General features: G+C 48.2%; 1 protein-coding gene across 7 annotated transcripts in view; it reads right to left on the bottom strand.

Moving 5' to 3' along the window:
- PAX5 (paired box 5) overlaps window positions 1–25,181 on the bottom strand; it is a 195,609-nt gene that overhangs the window by 88,365 nt on the left and 82,063 nt on the right. For 4 of the 7 annotated variants that reach the window (XM_025432587.3, XM_025432592.3, XM_025432588.3 and 1 more), the window contains exon 7: window positions 4,801–4,857. The exons of 2 other annotated variants lie outside the window; for them this stretch is intronic. In XM_025432587.3, the coding sequence (XP_025288372.1) occupies window positions 4,801–4,857 (57 nt within the window). Of the gene's footprint in view, window positions 1–4,800; window positions 4,858–7,821; window positions 8,393–25,181 lie in introns of those variants that run through there. One more of the 7 variants, XM_049116277.1, reaches the window with a different exon arrangement.

Consider the following 25,181-nt stretch of genomic DNA (forward strand, 5'->3'; position numbering starts at 1 on the left):
TTTGTCCAGAGCTCCTGGGGCTCTCAATCACCTCCAGCAGAGGCTGATTCTGAAACACGCGGAGAAGAGTACAGGCTTCTAAGGGAGAAGGACGAGAGGGACACGCCTCCTCAACATCCGGAACCACTGTAAAGCTGTAGTAATTAAGACAGTGTGGGATTGGCACAGGGACAGATAAATAGATCAATGAAACAGAAGCGAGTCCAGAAACAGATCTGTGCATATATGGAAACTTGATATACGAGAGAGGTGATGTACAAATCAGCAGGGAAGGATGGACTCTAATAAACAGTACGGGGGTAACGAGTTATCCATTCAGAAACAAGACGGAAAAAAGAAATTGGATCTTTACTTTACACCAGACACAAAAATCAATTCCAGGTGGATTGGAGACCTAAATGGGAAAGGCAAAGGCATCTAATGTGGTTGGCTCTAGGTCCAGCCAAAAATCCTTGGGGACAAGCCTGCCCTTCAAAAGGAAACAAGTGGTCCTGGGATGCTCATGCAGGGTTCTTGGTCACTGTGAAGACGAGAGTGGGTTCCAGTCATCGGGCTGCCCTCATCCAATGCCTCCTCCTCCAGGAAGTCCTTCCTGACTACCATTCTTTAGGAAGCAAGAGTCCTGCCTTTGCTCTGCTGGCCCCACCAAGTGGTCATGCCAGAGCAAGAAGAACCATAATCTTCACAACCATCTCAAAAGCTCATATTTATTGATCCCTTGCTCTGTGTCAGGAGCTTTACCTGAATCTCCCATTTAATCCTCACAGCAACTCCATGAAATACGTTCTACGTTGTCCTCACTTTACAGATGATGAAACTGAGATCTATTACAGAAGGGAAGTAGCTTGCCTAAAGTCACACACCTTCTAGGTGCCACAGCCAGGGTTCCAATCTGGATCCACCTGACTCCAAAGTCTTGACAATTACTCTAATGAGTTTCATACTGTGAGTCCTGACCTGAAAATAGATGTGAAATCAATTTGCTAGTGCCAATATTTTAAACAACGAAATCAGAATGAACTAGAACAGAAAATATCCAAGGTTCTCATGCACAGAAAGAGCCAAGACCTGTTTTATAAATCTTTGTTTCACATATAAGCGAATATATGCATCCTAGGTGGAGATGAGAATATCTTTCTTGCTTCAGGTCCAGACCAGCAAAGTCTGCATTCCACACAGCAAGGAGCTGTTGGGAAAAGGTCACCATCTAGATTTCATCCTCCATAGAATGGGACCTGGTCATGGCATTAGCCTCCTAATTTGCTAAAGAAGGAACTCGCTGGAACAGCTCCTTCAGTGCATTGCCGTGAGCAAGGACAGGAGGTCAAAACAATTCTGTAAGGATCTCTTCCAAGATGGTGTCTCCTGGAGGTCCCAGGACTCTAGGGTAGGGGACAGGGCTCCCTCCTCTCCATGCTACTGGGTACCCTTGTGGAGGCCTGAGCATAACGAATGTTCAGTGTTTATTGAGCCTTTCTTTTGCAGACCAGACATGCTCTCTGACCTTCATCCACAAACCCCTGAGGGAAAAGACACAAGGCCCTGGAAGCTTTAACCAAGAGGAGCAGGAGTGCAGAACCGTTGATTGACCCTGGAGTGGGAAGTGGTCAGGACAGGGTTCTTGGGCAGGTGGTATTTAACCTGGGTCTGAGGAATCCGCGGCCCCCAAGGCTGATAAGTGCTGGAGGAAAGCTCAAAGGTAAGAGGACAGGAGGCGTCTAGAAACAGAGCACATGCCAATAGTTGGGGGAAGTGAAAGTAGACGAAGCGAAGACAGAAAGGCAGTAGAGCTGGGATTCACCTGTGAAGAGTTGCACAGTGAACACACAGATGAACAAATGAATGAGTGGCCCTTAGGCGGGCCAGGCAGCAATCTCAACCTAGGGTCAGCATCCCTGCGCCCCTCCCTACCCACTGCCAGACCTACCCCCTTCCTAGGCTCTAGGCTGGGCAGCTGGGTCTGCAAGGGAAAGCCTTTATGTCCCCCACCAAGAAAGCAGAGCCAACCTGGATTTAAGAAAATTGCAAGATGGTAGCCAATGGGGTTACTCTGCCTCTTAATTTCCTCGATGTCCTGTTGGAAAGGTCTTTTTGGTATTTGATTTTGGTTTAGTCAATAAATTCATTGTCAAAGTTTGTCTAGTCACTTTGACAGTCGGGTATGGATCACCTTTCCAAGAAAAAAATCTTTAACTTGTGCTACACATGTGGTAGGAGGTCCAAGAATCCAGTCTCCCAACCACCCCTGGCTGCCAGAAGGTAGAGTGAACTTCCCTCAAGAGCAGGGGCTCTGAGGACAGGGGACTTGGAAACCAGCCCTCAGCTCCCCTTGGCTATCCGTACCTCCTACACCACCACCTTGCAGGGCTTGCCCCAAGCCTAGACTCTCTCCTTTGGTAGGATTCCACAGCTCTTACTCTGCTCCTGCGTAAGCCAGGGGATGCTGTCATTTAGTTTTGGGGTGTAATTATCCCCTGAGTCCTCATCACTGACTGTCCCTTTGAGCTGCTATTGATCCTCTCCAATCTTCTGGGCTCCCTTGCTATAGCAGCTGCTCCTCAGCCACTCCAGCCAGTTCCACCTCTGCCTGGAGGACTCATCTCACTCAGAGGACTCCTGCACTGTCCACAAGACCCAGCTCCAATGTCACCTCCCTGGGGAAGCCATTCCTGGGCCCCCCATTTCTACAAAGAAATCATGACTCTTTGTCTCTGCTTCCATACTTCCACAGACCTCCATTACCATACTTCCATCATGTTTAATGGCTATTTGTCTATTTCCCTTGAGGATGTCTTGAGAGCATGGAACATGGAACATCCCTAGAGCCCCCCTAAGTGTTTGTTGAATAAATGAATACATGGTCCAATAGCATGACATTAGCCACAACACTCAAAAATTAACTAAGAAGTGTTTGAACAAGAACCCCAAGTGATATCCTAACCTTCCCCCACCCCACCCCCATCACTCCCCTCATCAAGTTAGGTGACCAGGAAATAACACCCTTGGCCATCATTAGGTAAAGCCTCTGGGGAAGCACTTTCACTCATATGTGATAAAATATCAGGCATTCGGGGCACCTGGGTGGCTCAGTGGTTGAGTGTCTTGGCTCAAGGTGTGATCCCAGGGTCTTGGGATGGAGTCCCGTGTCAGGCTCAGGGAACCTGCTTCTCCCTCTGCCTATGTCTCTGCCTTTCTCTTTGTATCTCTCATGAATAAAAAAAATAAAATCTTTTAAAAATATATCAGGCATTCAACATTTGTTAGAGGAAATAAAAGGGCCACCCTAAGAATTTTTTTTAAACATTTTATTTATTCATGAGAGACAGAGAGAGAGAGGTAGAAACACAGGCAGAGGGATAAGCAGGCTCCACGTGGGGAGCCTGACCTGGGTCTCGATCCCGGGTCCCTATGATCACACCCTGGGCCGAAGGCAGCGCTAAACCGCTGAGCCACCCAGGCTGCCCAGAAATTCTTTTTTTTTAACCTCTGAAGACACTGCCCATTAGGATGGCCAAAGTCTTTGTCAATCCCTCCTACAGTTCAGCACCCCTGAAATTTTTTCTCCTGATGAGCAGTTAACCCACCTGTGGTTGAACAACAGGAACTCTGGAAACCACGGTATGTCCCTTTTTGCTTTGGCTGCCAAGAAGCTCAGTCAAATTCAGTGTTCAACCACCACAACCACAGCATTGCTGGCACCTGGTGTCAGGACCTTCCCTCTCTCGCTACATAATTTCTGAACTTTTTTTTAGCTCTAACTTACTAACTTAGATACACGTAATTGTTTGTTTTGCAGGGCATCTCAAGTCCTTTGTGAAAGTGGAGACGGGACGAGGTAGAAAGGATGACAGGATAAGAAAGATGGTAAAGAAGGTCACGAGAGAGAAAGAAGAGAGAAGGCATAATCGGTGCCTCTGGTAACAGCGACAACGTCCTCCCATTTCTCATAGTTATTTGGGAGGCTAGGGGCTGAACTTGACGCAACAAAGGCAGTCACGCGTGCATAGGCGTGTCAGCAGGCCTACACACTCGGGAACGTGGCTCCCCTCTCCTCCCACCATTGCCAGGCACAGGCAATAGCTTTGTTCCACATTTCTGACTTCTCTGAGCTCTTGGGGTTCTTTCTTAGGATGTTATTTTGGGCTTCTGCTCCTTTCCCATCAGGGCCCCGGGGTGCTGTCCTTGACCACGACCCAGAAAGAAAAATGAACAGCAAGTCACAGACTGTTCACTCCAGGGCAACCAATGGGAATACAACCCTCTGCCTCCTGCCATAGATTCTTGTGAGGTCTCAGGGTCCAGACCAGCAGGTACGCACACCCTCCTCAAATACTATGCTCCAGATGATGGAAAGTCTCACGCTCTCCAATGTCTGAGCTAGACAGATACTCCGAGTCATCTACCCCAACCTGGAAAAACTAAGGTATGGGGCAGGGAATGGACTTCCTCGGCTACTTTGTATCTGTATCATTTGTAGCCTTTAACCCCGTGGTGGAAAGAGCAGCGAACCAGGAGCAGCAACACCAGGTTCTCATCCCAGCTCTGCCTCTTCCTCTCCTGTGTGACCTCAGGCAAGCCAGGCCAGCTCTTGGTACCTCGTTTGCCTCATTAATAACATGAGATTTAAGTCAAAACCCTTGCTGCCTGTCTGCCAGGGCCAGTGTGAGGATCTGAAGCATAAGGACAGGCACTTCTGACCCTAAGCAACACAAGGGACAGGGCATCCTAAAAGGGACTCCAGGAGGCACATGCCCTGGGAAAAGTGTGTGCTGGGTGTCATTTGGGTCCCTAGGAAATTACCTGGAAAAGGACTGCCTGGGGCTGCACCAAGTATTGTCTCATCAGCACGGGGCACCACTGCCATAGCATGGAGGAGAAAAGAAACACAGACACGTGAGAAGGAGGGCAGCATGAAGGAGGGCAGGGCATGGGGACGAAGGCTGCAGAGCTGGCTACCTCAGATGGCTACCTCGGCCCAAGAGGCTTCCCCATCACCTGCAAAGCTCCTCCAGGCTTGCTGCTGAGCCTCAGGTGGTCCCTGGGTTCTGGGCCAGCACCAGGCCAACCACTCCCATCCTGAGGGACGAGAGGCCTGCCCACCTATACACCTACCCCAATGAGGACACGAACTGGAGGAGGTGTGTCCCTAGGGCCTGGCCTGGTGACCTGAGACTGAGGAGGCAGAGGGGTCTGGATGCCTCGGCAGCTAGGGTGGAGCTGGGACCTGGGGGCTGGTGTCTTCCTTCCCTGGCCTCTGCTTCCCCAGCTATCTGAAGACTTGCATGTGATCTCCAAGCCTCCTGCCACTTCGGATGCTCTTTGCCTCCCTAACTGGCCACGTGACCAAGCGTGGATTCCCTGTTCAACAGATGAGCTCCAAGGCAAGAAACGAAAGACAGAGGGGATGCTATAGGTTAGAGGAGACTTGAGACATATCGATCGGTTGCAATGTGGACCCTGACTCTGACAAACAGACTGTAAAAATAAACAACTGTAAAAAGAAATACTATGACATATTACGAACCTATTATAAATACAAATACAGACGGTTTATTTGAGGACATTACAGATTCACTAACTTTTTAGGCGTGATAATGGTATCATGGCTATGCCAGTGAAGGTCTCATCTTTTAAAGAGTCATTCTAACACACTTACAGATAAAGTGATACGATGTCTGGAGTCTGCTTCAAAATAAAGTTAAGGAAATTGGCTACAGTGAACAAATTGTGGTCTAACGGGATACTATTCAAAAATAAAAAGGAACAAGGCACCAAGGCATGCTGCAGTACAGGTGAGCCTCAAGAGCACGCTAAGTGAAAGATGCCAGACAGAAGTGGGATGGCCAGAACTGGCAAATCCGTAACACAGAAAGCAGAGCAGGGGGTGGCTGGAGCCAGAGTGGGAAGGGGGATTAACGATAAACATACAGGAGGGATCTTCTTGGAGTGAAGGGACTGTTCTGAAACTGGATTGTTGGTGTTGGTGGCACAGCTCCATAAATTACTAAAAATCACTGAATTGAATACTTCAAATGAGTAGATTTTTGATAGAAAAATGAAAATTCAATAAAGCTGTTGAAAAATAAAGCTGAGGGATCCCTGGGTGGCGCAGCGGTTTGGCTCCTGCCTTTGGCCCAGAGCACGATTCTGGAGACCCGGGATCGAATCCCACGTCAGGCTCCTGGTGCATGGAGCCTGCTTCTCCCTCTGCCTATGTCTCTGCCTCTCTCTCTGTGTGTGTGACTATCATAAATAAAAAATAAAAATTAAAAAAAAAGAAAACTAAAGCTGAGGGGCACCTGGGTGGTTCAGTGGTTGAACATTTGTCTTTGGCTCAGGGTGTGATCCCGGGGTCCTGGGATCGAGTTCCACCTCAGGCTCCCGATGGGAGCCTGCTTCTCCCTCCACCTATGTCTCTTCCTCTCTTTCTGTGTCTTTCATGAATAAATGAATAAAATCTTTAAAAGAAAAAAAAAGACAGAAAAAGAAAGCAAGGGTATTGAGGAAACAGGATGATCATTGAATCCAGGGGAGGGATGCTTACAGGTTAGACTCTTTGGTCTCCTTTTGAAATTCTCCATAACATCAAAAGTCCCAAACAGCATGTGTTTGAGTCATGACCCCACTTGCCACACCCATCAACTGTCCAAAAAACACTTGCAGCATAATGAGAGCACCCCAGAGGGTGAGGCCAGCCAGGAATTTGCTCTCTTGAAGCCTGTTATCTCCCCATCTTCGGAGACTCCAAGGTTCCAAACACAAGAAGCATAAGGGCCTCCTCGTCTGCATGGGCCCTTTCCAGGTTGCAAAGTCCTTGCAAAGACAAGGCTCAGAGAGGGGAGCCCCAGTGTGCCAGCTCCAAGCTCAGTGCTGGCCCATCACGCCAGAAGCAGAGAGGATTTGCGAAGACTTTGCTACTGGCCCTGAGGGGAAGCTCACACACTTATGGTAGGACATCGTCCTCTGTAAAATGCCCTGGCCACCGGCCAAACTCTACTCCTCCAGCTAAACAGAGAGCCCTGAATCTGCAAGCAAGGAGGAAGAAGGTTCCACACTATTTAAACCTGGGTACGCAAAAACTGCATGTGCAGAGCATGTGTTAAAGAATGGTTCTGTCTTGGGGAGCCTGGCTGGCTCAGTCGGTGGAGTATACCACTCTTGATCTCAGGGTTGTGGGCTCGAGTCCCACACTGAGTGTAGAGATTACTTAAAAATAAAATCTTTAGGGGCGCCTGGGTGGCTCAGTCAGTTAAGTGTCCAACTCTTGACTTCAGCTCAGATCATGATCTCAGAGTCGTGAGACTGAGCCCTGCATCAGGCTCTGCACTGCTTATGGAGCCTACTTAAGATTCTTCTCTCTCTCTCTCACCACCACCCCCTGGCCTTCCCCCACCACTTAAATAAATAAATAAATAAATAAATAAATAAATAAATAAATAAATCTTTTTAAAAAAAGAAATAGTTCTGTCTTGATTACAGTGGATCAAACCAATTGGCAGGGAGCCTAGAGACCTGACACTTACTGCCTTGGACTCCCATTCAACCTGGGGCAGACCCTGCTCCACTCTAGGCCTCAGGGACTCCACCTGCCAAATGAGGAAGAAGAACCAGAACCCCAGAACCATCAGGGCCCCTCTGGCTGTGAGGCCTCACCTGAGGCAGAGGTGGGGAGCTGTGCTCTGCACGGGTGTGGTCCTCCCTGGGCTTCTCGCTGGTGTGGCTGAGATCAGGTTTGGCCACCCCGTGGGTTAGTGAAGGTGTTGCACACTCTATCCAGGCCCCTGAATGCAGACACCTGGCTACCATCTAGAGAGGAGAATGGCTAAGGGAGCCCAGCAGCCCTGCAACCAGGAAGACAGGGCTCAGATCTGAAGATCTGTGTGGAACTAGGCCAGGCACTTCTCTCATGAGTAACATGGGGAATCTGCTTCTCTCCCTCTCCCTCTGCCCCTCCTCCTGCTCCCGTGCTCTCTCTCTCAAATAAAAAAAAAATAAATCTTTAAAGATAAATAAATAAAATAAAAAATGTTTGCTAGGGGCACCTGGATGGCTCAGTCAATTAAGCGTCTGATTTTTGATTGACTCTTGATTTTGGCTCAGGTCATGATCTCAGGGTTGTGGCATTAAGCCCTGACTTGACTCCAGGCTGGGCATGGAGGCTACTTGGGATTCTCTCTCACTCTCTCCCTCTCCCTCTCCCCTCCCTGCTTGTGTGTGCACTCTCTTAAAAAAAAAGTTTTGGGACACCAGGGTGGCTCAGTCAGTGAAGTGTCTGCCTGTAGCTCAGGTCATGATCCCAGGGTCCTGAGATTGAGTCCTGCATTGGGCTCCTTGCTCAGTGGGAATTCTGCTTCTCCTTCTGCCTGCTGCTTGCCCTGCTTGTGTGTTCTCTCTGACAAATAAAGAAAGAAAACCTTTTAAAAAAAGTTTGCTCTAAGGGGGTGTTATAAATGATGCTTTCAAAAATACTCCATAATCTACAGCAGTACTGTTAGTATTTACAGGGGGAAAGAACTGCCTAGGATTCTGAATAACCTCCCCTTTCCAGGAAGCCTTCCCCGATTTCCCCTCTTCTGTGTTCCCAGAACATCTAAGTGGTCATACCTCTACCACTACACTCACCACTTTGCATCACACATCTAATTGTTTAGGGTCCTCATCTCCCAACTAGCGTGTGAACTTCATGAGGATGGAGCTGTGTCTCCCTCATCTTTGTGACAGCAGCTCCTGGCCCAGTGCCCAGGTTTGAACAGATGTGACATAAATGCCTGAGGAACCAAATGAACTGGGACAGGTACCATGGCCTGGCTCTGCCAACAGTACCAGAGGTGCTTCCCAGGGTCACTGAGAGGATAAGTGATCTCAGGATGCTTTTATTTATCAGAAAGTACTATCGGCATGGATGAGACCTGGTCTTTATCCATTTGGCTCTCTATATCTGTGCCCATGCTTGGGCCACAACAGAGCGCAGTCAAATCAAGAGACTTGCAAAGTTTGACTCATCTCCCCTTATTCTGTTTGCAGTCTGCAAGGCATCCCTCCAGCACACCCTCAGACACACTCCCAGGTGGTGTGGAGTAGCAGGGGAAGCCCCAGGGACAGGACTGAAATTAGATATTGTACTTTCTGTCCAAGAGAAACTTTTCTGGCAATGACTAATCAGGAGGCCCCTTATTTCCCCACCCCCTGACCACTTAGAGAATTTTTAGTAAGCCCCGAATCTCAGAGCTCAAAGAAGCTCAGGAGTTATGATGAGGGTTGATCTTTTTATCTGATGCTTGAAACCCACCAGTGGTGGAGAACTCACTATTTCCTGAGGCAACCACTCCGTGGCCACCCAGCTCAGCTACGAGAAAGAGCTAGGTCTGTCCCCGTAGGCCTCCCAGCCTTAGCCTCGGGTGTACTCCCTGTGGCTCCCGTTCTAACAAACATCCTCTAACAGTGGCAGTGCTGTTCCCTCCTGGACCCAATGCAGGGCCCACATGTCCCGCGCTCCTCATTCTGGACCTATTCTCTCTGACTGGGGCATAAGCAGCTTGCTTCTGCTTTTCTGGTGACCTCATCACCTGGCTGACTCATGCTGTTCTTCATCAGCGCAGAGCTCACTACAAGTTCATCAGAAATGGAAAGTGATTATGCATATGAATTTTTTAAGTGTTCATTTTCTCCTACCCCTGACCCAGGGCTTATAAACTCTCCCTGGCTTCACACTGCCTCCAGGTAACATTGACCTGAACTGTACAGGCCCCAACCCTATTCCAACCTACTTTTCCAGCTTCCACTTTTAATCTACCCTACTTTTAAAACATTGTCCTCTACTCCAATCACAGCACACACACACTGATCCCTGAAAGCCCACGTCAATTCCTTTGCTCATACTGCCTTCCCATTCCCGCCCCAGTCAAAACCCTCGTCCTCTATCGTCCAGATCACACAGCATCTGTTCCTCATACTTTTCTTAGGTTTTCGGTTGAAAGATCATTTCCAGGGCAGCCTGGGTGGCTCAGTGGTTTAGCGCGGCCTTCAGCCCAGGGAGTGATCCTCGGGACCCGGGATCAAGTCCCACATCGGGCTCCCTGCATGGAGCCTGCTTCTCCCTCTCCCTGTGTCTCTGCCTCTGTGTGTGTATGTCTCTGTGTCCCTCATGAATAAATAAATGAAAAATCTTTATAAAAAAAAAAGAAGGAAAGATCATTTCCTTCTCTGAATTCCCTATGGCATTCCCCCTGCACATCCTTTAGGACATTTGTTCCACGCTACTTTATTCTAGTGATTTGGGACCATGTCTGCTTCCCCTCTGAGATGGGGAGACACCTATAGGTAGCACTCCTGCTCTGTTCCAAGCTGGATCCCACCAGTAGGCCTGGACAGGACCTATCCCCAGTGAAACTGAGTGAGGGAGGGGGAGAAGAGGCAAAGGAATCCGGGGCTCACCCTGAACCTTAAGAGAAGGCCCTGAGCTCAGAGCATTCTGGCTCTTGTCTTCCCAAATGCAAGAAAAGAAATGACAAGGCTTGGAGCGCTAAGCTCCACTTCTGGAGGATGAGAGCCAGGAACCAGGGTCAAGGTCTCTTAAGTGATAAGAAGGTGTGGTGTGGGTGTGGTGGTGTGTGCACTGGGGGCAAGGGCAGCATGCAGGGGAGGAGGGTGAAGAGGACACCCCGTCCTGGAGCCCCAGGGCCTGCTCAGGTTCTGTCTGTGTGATGAGTGGCTCCAGATCCTGACATGAAGAAGAAGAGAGAGTCCTAAAAACAAAGCTCCATCTCTAGGCAGCCAAATTCTATGGGCTTCTCCCAGGTGGTCCATGGTGGGGCCTAGCTGTCCCATCCTGCTATAGGACTAGAAAGGGGGTTAGGCCAGGGAGGCCCATTACCCCCAGAGGAATGCAGACTCACTGGCCAGCAAGGGCCCTGAATAGGGACATGCAAAGGGAGCCCTCTCCCTCATCCTAAAGTGTGGTACGGGAGTGGAGGGGGCACCGCAAGATGCTCACACTTCACTTTCCTTCGGATGGACTTCCCAGCTGCAGCAGGACAGAGGTTACCCTGAGGCCATAACGAAGGAGACCCGTCTGTACTGCAAGGCCAACAGGGCGGAGGCAGGGAGGTGGATGCCCTTGCCCACCACCACCTCCTCCACCCCGCTGCTGCTGAGTGGTGACACACAGGCGTGCACGCGCACACACACTCCTCAGGCCACAGGCCGCCTCTCCGCCCTGTCGGCTGCCTATTCGACAGGACTTTCTAAAGGGTGATATTCTGCGAAGGCAAACACAGGCAGCCTCGGGAGGGAGTGCCCCCTTTGTCACCGAGGTTTGCTAGGGCCAAACAGAAACCATGCAAGAGAAGCATGGGGCGGGGGTGGGGGGGCGGGGGGTGGAGGCTGAGAAGACCCTGGCTCTCACCTAAACCAGTCAGAATAACGTGAACTCCCTGGATACTTACTACACACCAGGTACTGTTCTAGGTGCTAAAACACATTCGTTTATTTCATTCTTACAACCACCCCATGGGTATTATCAACCGCCCACCCTTGGAAGATGATGAAAGTGAGGCACATGGAGCCCAACCACCACGTCCCCATCTCTCCCCAGCAGTGAGACCCCAAGTCCAAGATCTTAAAGCGCTACGCACCACCTCTCTGCCATCCTGGGATGAGTGAGAAAACCGAGAGTAGGGAAGTCGGGTGAGCTGTGGATGGGGTGTCGGCCTAAGTTCTCTCCGATCTGTGTTCTTCATCATGATTCTAACTGCCTCACTCGGAGGTGTGGGGGGCCCAGGGACAGAGATGCCAACTCTCAGGCCAGGCACGGCTCCACGTGCTTCACAGCCCCCTCGGATGCTTACCTGCTCTCGACCCTACACCTGTCACCATCCCAGATGGGGACAAACCCATCACCAGACCCAGATGGGTTTGGAAACATGTGCTTAGATGTTTCTAACCATAGATGCCATTAACTTTATTCTTTCTTCTCCCCACTTAGACTCGGAAGACAGTGCAATTCTCAGATCTCTGTCAGATTTAGCAATTAATCCTAACATTAGTGGGAACCAACAGAGAAACAAAGAAGAACGTGTGACATTGTTAGTACCGCTAAGGAAAAATCAGGCCTCTGACTGCTTGGTCCAAGCCCTCTGTTCTGTACTGAAGGTAACATTCTGGCTTTTAGAGACACCAGAAACTTAAGGAAGCAGACATTAGGCTTAGGTTTTAGCTATTATGTCTCAGCCCAAATTCTAGCTAATGTAGGTAATAGAGAAAAAACTAGCACAGTGACAGCAGTGTTTCTATTTGCCTTTTTATCAGGGTTAACTTAAAAGCTTTTGCTTTTAATTATTGAAAATATGTTCTCATTTTGCAGTAACGGGTTAATTTCATGAATCTCGCATTTTGTACCTGGAAACAAAACATAATAAGCATTTTGTGTGTGTTAATACCTATAATTTACTTAAATAAGCAAGCCCTTGGCCTTGAAACCAGACATGTAAACAAACACGTTTCTGGGAGCCCGGTTTAAGTTTGATTTTTAACAATTCCTTTTTCTCTCTCATATACACATACACATTAAATTTAGCCTCCTGGTTTTATTTCCTTCACCTCTCTCCCACAAATCAAACCTCAAATAATATAAAACTGCTGGCTAGAAACAGGCTTCACACAAACAAACAAAAGCTTTCAAGCCACATCTCCCGGTCCAACCTTCTCCACCTCCTTTGCCTTCTCTGACAAAACAGTCTCTCTCTCTCCTCTCTCTCTCTCTCTCTCTCTCTCTCTCTCTCTCTCTCCCCAACTGCCCCAGAAAACCCTGAAATACTTCATTCTCATTTCTGGGAGAGGAAGAGGCTTGATCCCCAAATAAAAGAAAACTTCAGCAATGATACTAAGCTGGGAAAACCCAGGCCGACTTCTCCTTGCCACCCGTGTCAAGCTCACAAAGAGAAAAAATCGTACCATCCGACATGGTTGGGAGAGTTTAATCCAAAGCTGTGCTAATTAATATCCCTGGCTTTCCAGAAGCCAGTGCCACATACAGCTGCGAGGGCAACAAGGCTGTTCTCCCTTCAATTTTATGGGAAGAACATTTTCATTACAAAGCCTCCTCCCAGACCCTCCTCTCTCTCGGCCAGATTAGCTTCGAGAAGGAAGTGGATGATCCATATATCAGAACTCCTTCTCTCTCCATTAATTTTATTATTTATACCCCATTTTAAAAGTTTATTGGTGCAACTCTCAGTGCACCTGGCCAGAGCCCTTCTGACAGACAGTGGTACCTTCACGCATCTCCTACTCAGGAGCAGTGGGGGCACAGGTCACCAGAATGTACCAACTTTTTGAAATTTGCCTAGGAGAAAGAGCTGACTCCAGTGGCATATCCTGTCTCCCCACAGCAACACACACACACCATTGTTTAAAACGAACATTGAAGGATCTAAGCTCACTCATTTGTGAAACATGTGTGGACTCGATGGCTCACCATGAGCCATGGCTGATCCCCAGAGACCCCTGAAAACCCGGAGGGATGCCCAACATGCCCCCACCCGAATCAAGCATCCCCGGCTGTTCCAGCAGAGTTGACCCATTTTGAACCCAAACTGCCAGACCACGGGCAGGCCTGGCGAGGCCACGTGTCTTACCATTTTATTCTGAAACCCCACGTGCTCAAGCCTGTCTCCAGCCTCCTAAAGGGACCCCAAATCCAATCTAAATGTCTTGAATTTACCTGTTTGTCTTTTATACATATAAATAGCTGCATTTCCATTCTCTCTTTGTTTCTCATTTTCATTTGGTTCTAATATCTGCATGTAAATGTCGGAAAATAGCATCTGTAATTGGAGATTATGAAGTATGGCCAGCTCCTGACAGGCTGCTAAGGAAGATGGATTATCCTCATTTTTCTGTAAATTTTGTCAATTTTGGAATTCATAAGCTATCAACACTGATCAAAATGGGACTTCACAGCTGTGTCAAAAAAAAAAAAGAAAGAGCAAGAGCGAGGGAGAGCTCTCGAAGGCAGGCGGTCGTGTGCAGGGGCTGGGCGGCAGGCGGCTGGTGGTGGTGGCACAGCAGATTGGATGCCCAGGTGTCACCAGGGGCCACCCTCTTCCCCTGTGCCCTCCTCTCCAAGCTGGCGGCTCCCTCAGCAAGGGGCACCCTGGAACTCAGGGTGGGGCTGCCTCGGCCCCTGGTTCAATCAAATAGCTAAATCACACCACTGGAAGGCCGCAAATCCTCCAAGGCACCCACTCCAACCCAGGGCTTAATTTATTGCTGGGCGCTGCCTTCCTTATTTATCCAGAGGAGTCGGCAGGCTCCCTGTGCGCGGGCCTCCGAGATGTTCTACTCCTTTCTGACCATCACGGCCCACTTGAGGCAATTGTGTTGGTGTCTCTCTCTCAATTTTCCCATTACTGGGAGTAAGTACTGTTGGGACTCTGTAATAGCCCGACTGCAGCCCATATCAATAACAGATGAGGTTTAATCGTCCAACACAGAAATTATTTAGGCGCAGTAAGGACATTCAATGTCATTTGCATAATGGCATTTCTATCGCACGCACCTAACCCGTCTTGCATAAACAAGGCCTTGGGACCATAAATAATAATAAATCATGACGTCTGCACGCCTCTTGCGGTAATAGGAGCCACTCTTTGTGGAAATTATTTCAGCAGGAAATGGGCACTGTAATTTTAAAGACATGTGGCGCTGTGAGGCACGGTAAATCACGCGGGCACATGATCCCCAGGAGCAGCCGGGGGACCTGTCCCAAGCTGCAGCGACATCCCCAGGACAACTGGAGGAGGAAGGCAGGTGGTGAGGGGGAAACACGTGGGGCCTGTAGAATAGATGCTGGCACATGCCATCATCCCAGTAAATGGCAGGAGGGTGGGATGTTCAGAACCTCAGGCCCCGGGCAGAAGTAGTCTTGGACCTGCAGAATCCCATAGACCTCAGGTCAGAAACAGTTTTTGTCCCGGGAGAATGGAAGCCCCATGAGGGTAGCTGCTCCTGATTTTTGTTTGCGCTGTCCCCTGCTTTTCCTTCACCACCGCCTGGCACCCGCAGGTGCTCAGGAAAGAGCCTAGAGAAGTGCAAAGAGAGGAGATAGTCCCTGGGCCCAGGTGGTGAGCAGCTAAAAAGAGCTCTGAAAACAGGGTAAGGTGAGACAGCTGGAGGGCAGGCCCTGTGGGAATTAAGGCAAGATCTGCCCAGAAGCACCGGAAGCACTGATCTGGTGATGAGAGAGCAGAAGTGTGCAGGTAGCTCAAACCTGTGTTGCAAAGAGGCTATGGGGTAAGAGAAAGGCATTGGGGTGGGGGCAGTGCTGGCCAGCAGAACGGCAATGCCTGTGGGCTTGGGGTCGGGGAGGAGCACGGCTGACCTCGAATCCCAGTTCCACCATCTCCGACCGCCCACCTCATCCCTCCACATCCTACTTCCTCATCTGCAGACCCAGCCTGAGAACAGTACTTGGCTCACAGAGCTGCTCTAAGGGCACAATGAGGTCGTGTGTGCAAAGCAACTGGTGCTCGATCATGCTTTGCTATCATTTTTGGCATGACAGCTGTTCTTCAGGAAGCAACAGAAAGGCCCCCTACCAGCTGTGGGATTCAGGACAGGCTACTCCACTCTTCTGGGCCTTGGCTTCCTCCGGTCTGGCCAAGGAGAGCGGGTAAGATGGTGCCTACCAAGCTCCTGGAGCAGCCATGAGGCTCAAATGGAGTCACGATGGGAAGCTGGTTGTTAGGATAAAGTGCTGTCTGCACAGGAGGGATGGACATTGGCAAAGAAAGAGGGGGAGAGGGACGCCTGGGTGGCTCAGCAGTTGAGGGTCTGCCTTTGGCTCAGGGCGTGATCCTGGGATCCTGGATGGAGTCCCACATCGGGCTCCCTGCATGGAGCCTGCTTCTCCCTCTCCTTATGTGTTTGCCTCTCTCTGTGTCTCTCATGAATAAATAAATAAATAAATCTTAAAAAAAAAAAAAAAAGGAGGAGAGAGAGTTCTCAACAGCTGCCCACTGGCCTCACCAGCCACCCCCTCCCCTGGGTTCATGCTTTCCAGAAAAGTCCTCATGGGATACACACCAAGGCAACCACAGTGTGGCCTCTGGGAGGGGAAAACATGGCCTGAGGTCAGAGTTCTAGCTTAAACTGTATCTGTAATGTGTCACTTTTATTAGAAGAGAAGTACTGCTTGCGTCATGGGATTTTTCAAGCTGATGAAATTTCAGGGGCACCTGGGGGAGGGGTCAGCCGGGCAAGCATCTGCCTTCAGCTCAAGTGGTGATCCCAGGGTTCTGGGATTGAGCCCCACGTTGGGCTCTTGCTCAGCAGGGAGTCTGCTTCTCCCTCTCCCTCAGCCCCTCCTCCTGCTTCCTCCCTCTCTCAAATAAATAAATAAATAAATAAATAAATAAATAAATAAATAAAAATCTCTTTAAAAACTGCTGGTAAAGTTTCATACCCCTGTACCTTGGCACATACTATTCCTTCTGCCGGAATACCAAAAGTTCTGAAGTGCTGCTGGGACCGCACTAAAGAGCCAATCCAGTGATTTAACAACAATGCATCTCTCTCCCAGAGGAACTTAGAGAAAGAGCGATCATTTCTCCACTGAGTCTGCCTTCCCAGACCAGAGGCCTAGCCATGGGCTGCAGGGAATGATGCAAATCACAGGCACCCACAGCCTCTGTGTAGGGGAGTCAACATCACTGTCAGCTTACACATTTATCTTATGGTTACCAAAGTGTGAAAATTGCTCAAAAGCCAAATAAAGTCTGGAGTTTAGCTATAAGTATTGTACCAATGTTGGTTTCTTCGTTTTTGGCAAATGAACCATGGTTATATAAGATGTTAATGATAGGGGAAATTAGGTGAGAAGTATATGGGAACTTGCTGTAATACTTTCACACATTTTCTAAATTTAAAATTATTCCAAAATAAAAAGTATATGTAAAAAACAGAAGCCAGATCTTACTTATAATAAGAGAAAATCAAATTAAAACTACATTGAATCCTTTTTCATCTATAAGATTAGCAGTGATTCAAAGGTTGATACAATACTATGTAGGCAGACTGGGGTAATAGGTCTCTTTTCAGGGGATGAACCTCTTTGGCGAGCAGGGGCTCTACCTTTCAAAATTCAAAGTGCAAATACACGGATCTGGCCTTTCCACTTCTGGGAATTTATCCTGCAGGTATAGTATCACATGTGCAAAAATAAATATCAATAAGGATGCCCAATGCAGGCTTTTTTGAAAATGGAAGAGTGGAAGTGACCAACAGGCAACTTGTTAAATCAATTATTATATTCTATACAGTAGAATACTATTTAGCTACTGATACACCTTTTATGTTGAGCTTTGTTCCAACTCAATCAGGGAGGTGCTGTCATTAGCATTCTCCTTGTCTATAAATGCAGAAATCCAGGCACAGAGAGATGAAGTAAGTTTCCCAGGGTCACACAATAGAACCGTAACTGAGATCGTGTGGCTGCAGTTGCTGATGTTGGGGGCAGAACTGTTAGCAGAGAAGCTGCTAGTAGCAGTAGAGTTTGTTGGCTTCTTCTCCAAAGCACTGGCTGCCATGAAAAGCCACCTTCAGCACAGCTAACTCTACTCCAGGGAGGCAGGGATTCCAAGTGCCCTGGATTCTCCTGAACACCCACAACTTTTTCTCTCCTGGCCCCCTCCTCTGCACCCAGCCCTCAGCTCCCAACCGCCCCCCCCAACAGGGTCTTCTCTGCCCTGAGGCCTTTCCTCCTCCAGGGTGCCCCCCTCTCTGCCAAATCTGTCTATTCTTCATCTCAGTCCCACCATCCACCCTGAACTGCTTCACATCCTTTTCTCTCCCATTCCCAGTGACAGAAGCAGGAACATCTTGCCCTGTGGGTCTCTGGTCTATCTGGAGGATAACTGAACATACCTCCCCAGGAACACTGCCTTGAGCTGAGTGTAGACTGAGGGTAAGTTCTGGCAGAGAGAGGGGGTCTGATGTCCCCAGGCCTTTCCCAGCGTCTGGCTGGCTGGCTCCTAGCATTGCACTGGCACTAGCTCCAATTCATTTCCCATCCTCTCCTATCCCTCATTTCAAATGGTTACACCTGGCCTCTAGAACATGAGCCTGAGTTTTACCATACAACATTTCTTTCAAAAATTAGAACTTTGGGCAGCCCAGGTGGCTCAGTGGTTTAGCACCATCTTCAGTCCAGTGCCTGATCCTGGAGTCCCGGGATCGAGTCCCACATTGGGCTCCCTGCATGGAGCCTGCTTCTCCCTCTGCCTGTGTCTCTGCCTCTGTCTGTCTCTCTCTCTGTGTCTCTCATGAATAAATACATAAAATCTTTAAAAAAAATTCAGAACTTTGTGGTGAGATAAAGCTGATGTTACTCGCTTACTTCAGCTCCACTAAAGACATTGCTGAGGATTTGTGGATTAGTTCAACGTTCACACACACACACAAAAGCCACATCTTTGCAAGCTATTTAATACCCAAAGAGAAGGCCTAGGCGTCTCTGTCTGAGGATTCAGGGTAAAATAATGTCGCAAGAGAATTTTCATAATGAAATCAGAAAGGATACATGAAAGACTTTGAGAAGAGTAAATGAGTCCCCAAACAACTGTTCCTATTAACAACTGTTATATTAACTTTATTTATTCATTCACTCATTCTTTCATACCTCATCACTTTGCAGAAAAGATTTAAGGCAGCTCACAATGATGCAAAAAATGCAAGGAGGCGAGGAGGGCAGAAACAGAAACAAGAAGAGAGTACAGAGTGGGCCAACAGCAAACCCAAATGACACGCTGGGCACAGGGTCTGCCCTGCACAGGGACCCTCACTTAAATCCCACAAGATCCTACAAAGCATGAACTCACTACCTTCATTTTGTAGATGAACAAACTAAGGCTTTAAGTAACCTGCCCAAGACCACACAGTTGATAGATGAGGGAGTTGGGACTGAACCCAGGCAGTTTGGCTCTAGAGCCCACACTCTCAAACACCCTCTCAGCCAAGATTAAGGCTACAGGCCTATGAACTTGCTCTAGGAGGCACCACATCTGGGCCTCCTGGCTGCCACTGGAGAGGAGAGAGCTGGTGTGATACTTCACAAAGTCCAGGAGACACAAACTGTCCGTTGCTCACAGGTTCCTCTACTGACTCACAGACCAAGTGAGGGTTCTCCCTGAGTCCTCCCTAAAGAGCAAGCTGAGAAACTGTGAATGCTCTCCAGACCCCAGGACCACTGCTGCAGGCTATTTCTCAGGGTGTCTCTCATGAAGATTCAGGCATCACCCCAAAATGCAATGCAGCACAGGTAAACTCCAAGGGGACCACATGTGTGGTTTAGTTACCCAGTTGAATGGTTTAATCAGGGAATAACTTTAATAAATGGAAGACTCAGGGATTATATGTTCTCCAAGCAATCCTCCCTAAATATTGCTCCTCTGAGCCAAACCAATAACAATGGAAAGCATTTTGATCCCTAACAAGTGGCAGGAGGAAAGCTACTCTGTGCCCAGAGCTAAATACAGACCCAACTGGGAGCTAGGAGCGGCCCTGACACCTGCCTGTGAAAATGAGGGGCTGAGCAGGCACCTGGGGCTGGAGCCACACAGAGGTGAGGTGAGCAGAGCAGACATCCAGTGGCAGGGACAGGAGTCTCCTTAGAAAATTGTTTTGGATCTACTCCAACATGGAGATATCAAGATGATGGAGACCCGGGGGTTCTCCCACAGTTAGCACTGACACGGGTTAGGTCCCAGAAGATGCCTGGGGCAGGTGTATCCACACTCCCATCTCTGTCATTCAAAAAAAAAAGGAAATAAAACTCCCCTTGGACAGCTAGCATTGATCAATGCTGCTTCCGGTACCTTCCAGGATGAAAGCTATGCCAAGATAACCAAATCAAACAGATTGTTAAAAGGGATTGCTATTTATAAATCTGCTCAAACGTGGGAGACAGGCCCTAAGAATAGTAACTTTTACTTTAGAAGACTTGGCCCACAGTCATTCTTTCTGGAAAATGGGATCAGCTGATCCAATTGTTTGGGCCACTGCTTGAAGGAGATAGAGGAGCCTGTCTTCAAATCCCAGCACAACTACTCACCCACTGCATGGCCCTGGGAAAGTTGCTCAGCCATTTTGTTCCTCAGTTTCCCCATCTGTAAAATTAAGATCATAAAGGTCCCCACCCCACAGGGCTGTAGAAGGGATAAAATGAGTTAATACATGGTTAATGAGTGAATACCAGTGCTGAGTACAACATTAAGGGCTCTGTTATAAAGTAGCATGGTCGTGGACTGTAGAATATCCAACTTTGAGCTCTCCACACCAACACACACATGCAACACACACACCGTCCTAAAAAAGAAGCAAAATGAAAGAAGAGCATGTAGGCAACTAGGTGCTACTCCATCACAAGACTTCCTAAGGTGCCCCCACCCATTTCCCCTGAGCTTCAGGACCCCTGCAGTGACAAGCAGTGCTGCTCTGAGCATTCCTATATGTGTCTCTGGGTGCACAGATGGCCAGCTTGAGCTTTTAAGTCAAGTAGCTATCATTGGGAACCTGTTCAAGCTCTGGAGAAATCCAAACAGCTGGCCTCAGTTTATAGAGCTGGGAAAATAAACTTCCCCAGAACCAGCCAGAACCTGTGTCCACATTTGCCAAGTTAGAACTTCTAGATTAGGACCCCAAATCTGCCCTAGCATGGGATCTAATGGCCAGTCTTAGGTTGTCCCTTAAGACTTTCCCATAGCCGGGGCACCTGGGTGTCTTGGTGGTTGAGCACCTGCCTTTAGCTCAGGTCGTGATCCCAGGGTTCTGGGATCGGGTCCCACATTGGGCTCCTTGCAGGGAGCCTGCTTCTCCCTCTGCCTAGGTCTCTGCCTCTCTCTCTCTGTGTCTCTTATGAATAAATAAATAAAATATTTAAAAAAGAAGAAGAAGAAAAAAAAGACTTTCTTATACCCAAGCTTCTCCAAGGCAATGAAAGGTTCATCATTCAAGGTTGTGTGTAAACATTTCCGAGTTCTTTTGCCCCTCCCCCCCCCCAGCACAGATGTGGATTTCTGACTTGGATAATGGAAGAGAAAACTGCGTGCTAGTGATAGGTCATAGGCTCACTTTGTGGTTAAAGTCCGTTGTAAGGTATTAGGAATTCACTGGTGAGCTGTGAGGCATCCCCAGGAGACCCTTGAGGCAACTTATTTACCAGTAGGCAGGTCCCCAACAAAAATCTGAAAGCCCCATAGCCCACTTTCTGCTTCTTAGCTCCTACCCTCCCAAACCACAAGGACTAAGTGACGAATGAGCCATGCCCAGAGCCACTACAGGAGGGAAATGCCTACACAAATATCCATTCTGAAGAGAATCAGAAGCCTAAGTTAGTAGTAAGAGAATCTACAGCACGGTCCCCAGAGCACAGAGAGCAAAGGATTTCTCCAGTTTTATTCCATGTTATAATTTAACACCCGGATCTATTCATAATGAATTTGTTGAGAACAATCTGTATAAATTGATACACCTATTCCTCCAAGGGTGTCCCATAGGGAAGCAGTGTCCCCTTCCCAGCAGCTCCAGACACAGCCACATCAGCCCTACCACCAATCCTCACACTCCCGCATCCAACGGTGATAAGTCAAAAAGAGGATACGAATCACACTGTAGCCAAACCTACCGCATGTATGGTGCGGGGGCAAAAGTAACATAAACACCTGAGACTTCACTGTGTATGAATGATCATTCCCTCTGCTTCCTCATCTTTTAAAGGAGTAAAATAAACAGCAACCAGAAAGGGTTTGTTATGAGGATTAAATAAATCAAAGTATTTAACTTGTGCACTGTCCAGATATTATGTTACTATATTGCATTGCATTATATTGTATTGTGTGTGTGTGTGTGTGTGTGTGTGTGTGTGTGTGTATTTAAGCAGACTTTCCAGAGTCATCAAACCTGCCCCACTCCCCTCAACCACCTGAAACCCACTGCCCCTTCCCCAGACTACACAAGCACAGGTCTTCCGGCGTTTGCTCTTCCTCTTCTCCAGCCTGGCACCCTCTTACTCACACCCCTACCTACCCATTCCCTCTGCAGCTCTCCAGACCCCCCTGTGGGAGAAGGAGCCTCATCTGTATCATTCCAGCATTCTCTGAGGATGTAAATAATGAGGATAAATAACACATGCCAAGAGCTGTCCATGACCTCCCGCACGAGACTCCCATTCTGTCCTCACACCAGCTCTGCATACGGCACACAAACATCTCTATCTTATTTTTGTGGATGGGGAAACTGAGGCTCAGTAAGTTTGGGCAACTTGGTCAGCTCACACAGCCAGCAGGTGCAGGCACCAGGTTGCAGAACCAAGCAAACTCCAGGGAGCTCACTCTGAACGACCTTGCCATGTGGCCTGCTCAGGTGACCAGCACAGTGCCACCTGATTTTCCATACAGGCTGAGCATGAAAGATAGTGGCAGGCATCCCTGAGTGCGTGGCCACAGTCCAGTCCCTTCCTCCCGGGAGCTCAGAAGTAGCAAAGTCTGTGTTTGAAGACCCCCCATCTCTCTTCAAGACAGATCTAGGAGATTGGAGAATTCCTGTCCTCTGTTGCACCAAAAGGGAAATATTAATTTGCTTGTTTGTAGGGGAAAATTCATATAATGCAATCCAGAATTAATAATTTATTACAAAGATTTCTTAGCTCCTCCGGCAGAAGTTCTAAAAGTGATACAAATTGTTATTTTGATTACTTTAATGGGATTTTCCCCTCAAAGCCTGAGCTCATTTGCTGGTGTAATTTGTAGCCAGGCAAACAGTAAAAACAGCCTAGGGGGGACAAAGTTTCCAGCAACTCCCCAGTGCACGTGTCCCACCATTGCAGGGTCACATAGCACCTCTGGTGCATCTCCATCCCTCCCACCTGACAAGTCCAACCTCTATGCCTCTCCGAAGCAAAAGCCCTCCCACCTGTTCTCGAACCCCCGCCCTGCACAGCCCGCCCTGATCTCTGTGCCATCATAACCCCATCTCTGCCCTACAGAACCTCTGCTGTGGCAAATGCTCCTTGACGATAATGATAAGAATCACATAAAAGAAGCAACATTTGTGGAGTGTCTATCATGGGCTGGACCCTCTGCTAAATTCTCTTCTCGTCCATTTCATTTAATCTGTACAAGGGAAATGACACCAGAACCGTTATTATTCCATTTTACATATGAGAAAACCGAGGTTAAAGCAGTGATAAAGCCAAATTGGTTTAAAATAATAACTTTGCACACAAAGGAAGAAAAGCTGATTATTTGTTCTGAAAGTGATGGTGACCTGTATACTCACACCCAGGAATAAAGAGTCACACAGACTTTGGAGGTAAGGCTCTCCCAAGAGGCTCAAAAGTAAGATAAGAGGTTGCAAAGTCACAAACAGCCGCTTTGGAAGCCTGTGCTCTTAACCACGGCACTCTACTGCCTCCAGCAGTCCTCCACGTGTTCATCCAGGATGCCCTCTCCAATGGGGAGCATGCCTCCCCCCTCTCCCCGCCACTCTCTGGATAAGGCAGAGGGATCTGCAGGCTCACTGTGCCCCAGCACCAATCCCATCCAGGCCACTGCTCCATCACATCACCCCGCCACTACATGTCCTTGGAAACCCTCACCATCTGCCCCAGCCAGTCCCTCCATAGTGTTAATGAACTGCCCGCTTCCATCCTGACAGATGCCCCCTTCCTGGGGACCTCCACTGACATCTTCATCTGCTTTCAACCTCACTGAGCACCCTCTTTGATTCCATTGATCTTAACCTCCATTCCCCTGCTCCAGTCCCATGGATCGCTACAGGTTGGACTTTATCCTGTCATTTAGATCTGGTCCATCTCCCAGACCTCAAATCTCTAAGCATCTTCAGAACACACTCTCATCCTGATGAGCCAGCCCCTGCCAGGACCTCCAACAGTTACAACACGCAGATTAAGTTATCTGCCCTCTTGGTGGCCCAAAATGATAATAGCATGACCAATTCCCTCACCCCCAACCCTAAAATTGTCTGTATTCTCTTAAAAAGCACTGACACTGGAGTGCCTGGGTGGCTCAGTTGGTTAAGTGTCTGCCTTCATTCAGCTCAGGTCATGATCCCAATGTCCTGGGATTAAGCCCCTCATCAGGCTCCCTGCTCAGCAGGGAGTCCACTTCTTCCTGTATCCCTCCTCCTGCTCATACTCTTTCTCCCTCCCTCTCTCTTTTTAATAACATCTTTCTTAAAAATAAAATAAAATAAAATAATAAAATAAAATAAAATAAAATAAAATAAAATAAAATAAAATAAAAACAGATTTAAAAAAAAAAAGCTCTGACACTGAGCTGGATGATGTGAAGGCCTTCAACAAATTCACCCTTTTGTTTCTTAGCCAAGTTATCGGGAAAAAATAAATCCATCTCTTCTCCAAAATGGAAGAGAGGCAAAAAAAAAAAAAACAAAAAAAAAACAAAAAAAACAAAAACAAAAACAAAAACAAAAACAAAAACAAAATGGAAGAGAGGCAAGGCAACCACATCTGTCACAGAATGTCAAAGCTCAGAGCTGGAAGGGACTCTAGTGGCCGTTGCCTCCAAGGCCCCATCCAATGCTTGAAAACTGTCCTTGGCCTTCCTCCTAAGTGGCTTCATTGCCCATGCCAAACACTCCCAGTGACAGGAAACCCACAGCCCAACCCACATTTGGGCAGTTCTGTCCATCTGGAAGGTTTCTTTTGACTGATGTGAAAGCTGCCTATAATTTCCATGTAGGTTCTGGGCCTAAAAGACCCACAAATAAATCTGCTTCTCCTCCATAGGGGCCCTTCTGACACCACACTATGCTCTTGCATACCCATTGCGTTTTCTCTGCTCTACGTCAACCAGTTTCATTTTCTCTAGGAGTGCCTCACAAGACAGGTTTGGGGTTGCGGAAGCAGCGGGGGTAACGGTGGGGGGAGGGGAGGATAAATGGCAGTGCAAGGTATAGGCCCTGGACGCTGATCACCTGGCTTTAAGATCTGGCTGCAGATGTTTCTACCTGTGCATCTTTGGACAAGTTGTTCTCTCTGTCCTCAGTTCTCTCATCTATAAAATGGGAAGTTGCATACCACCTACTTCATAGAGCATAGAGAGGGTAGGTTAGGAGCTACACAGAGTCCCACCCAGTCCCTGGCA

This window comes from Canis lupus, chromosome 11, assembly GCF_003254725.2.
Source record: "Canis lupus dingo isolate Sandy chromosome 11, ASM325472v2, whole genome shotgun sequence".
Taxonomy (NCBI): Eukaryota; Metazoa; Chordata; class Mammalia; order Carnivora; family Canidae; genus Canis; species Canis lupus.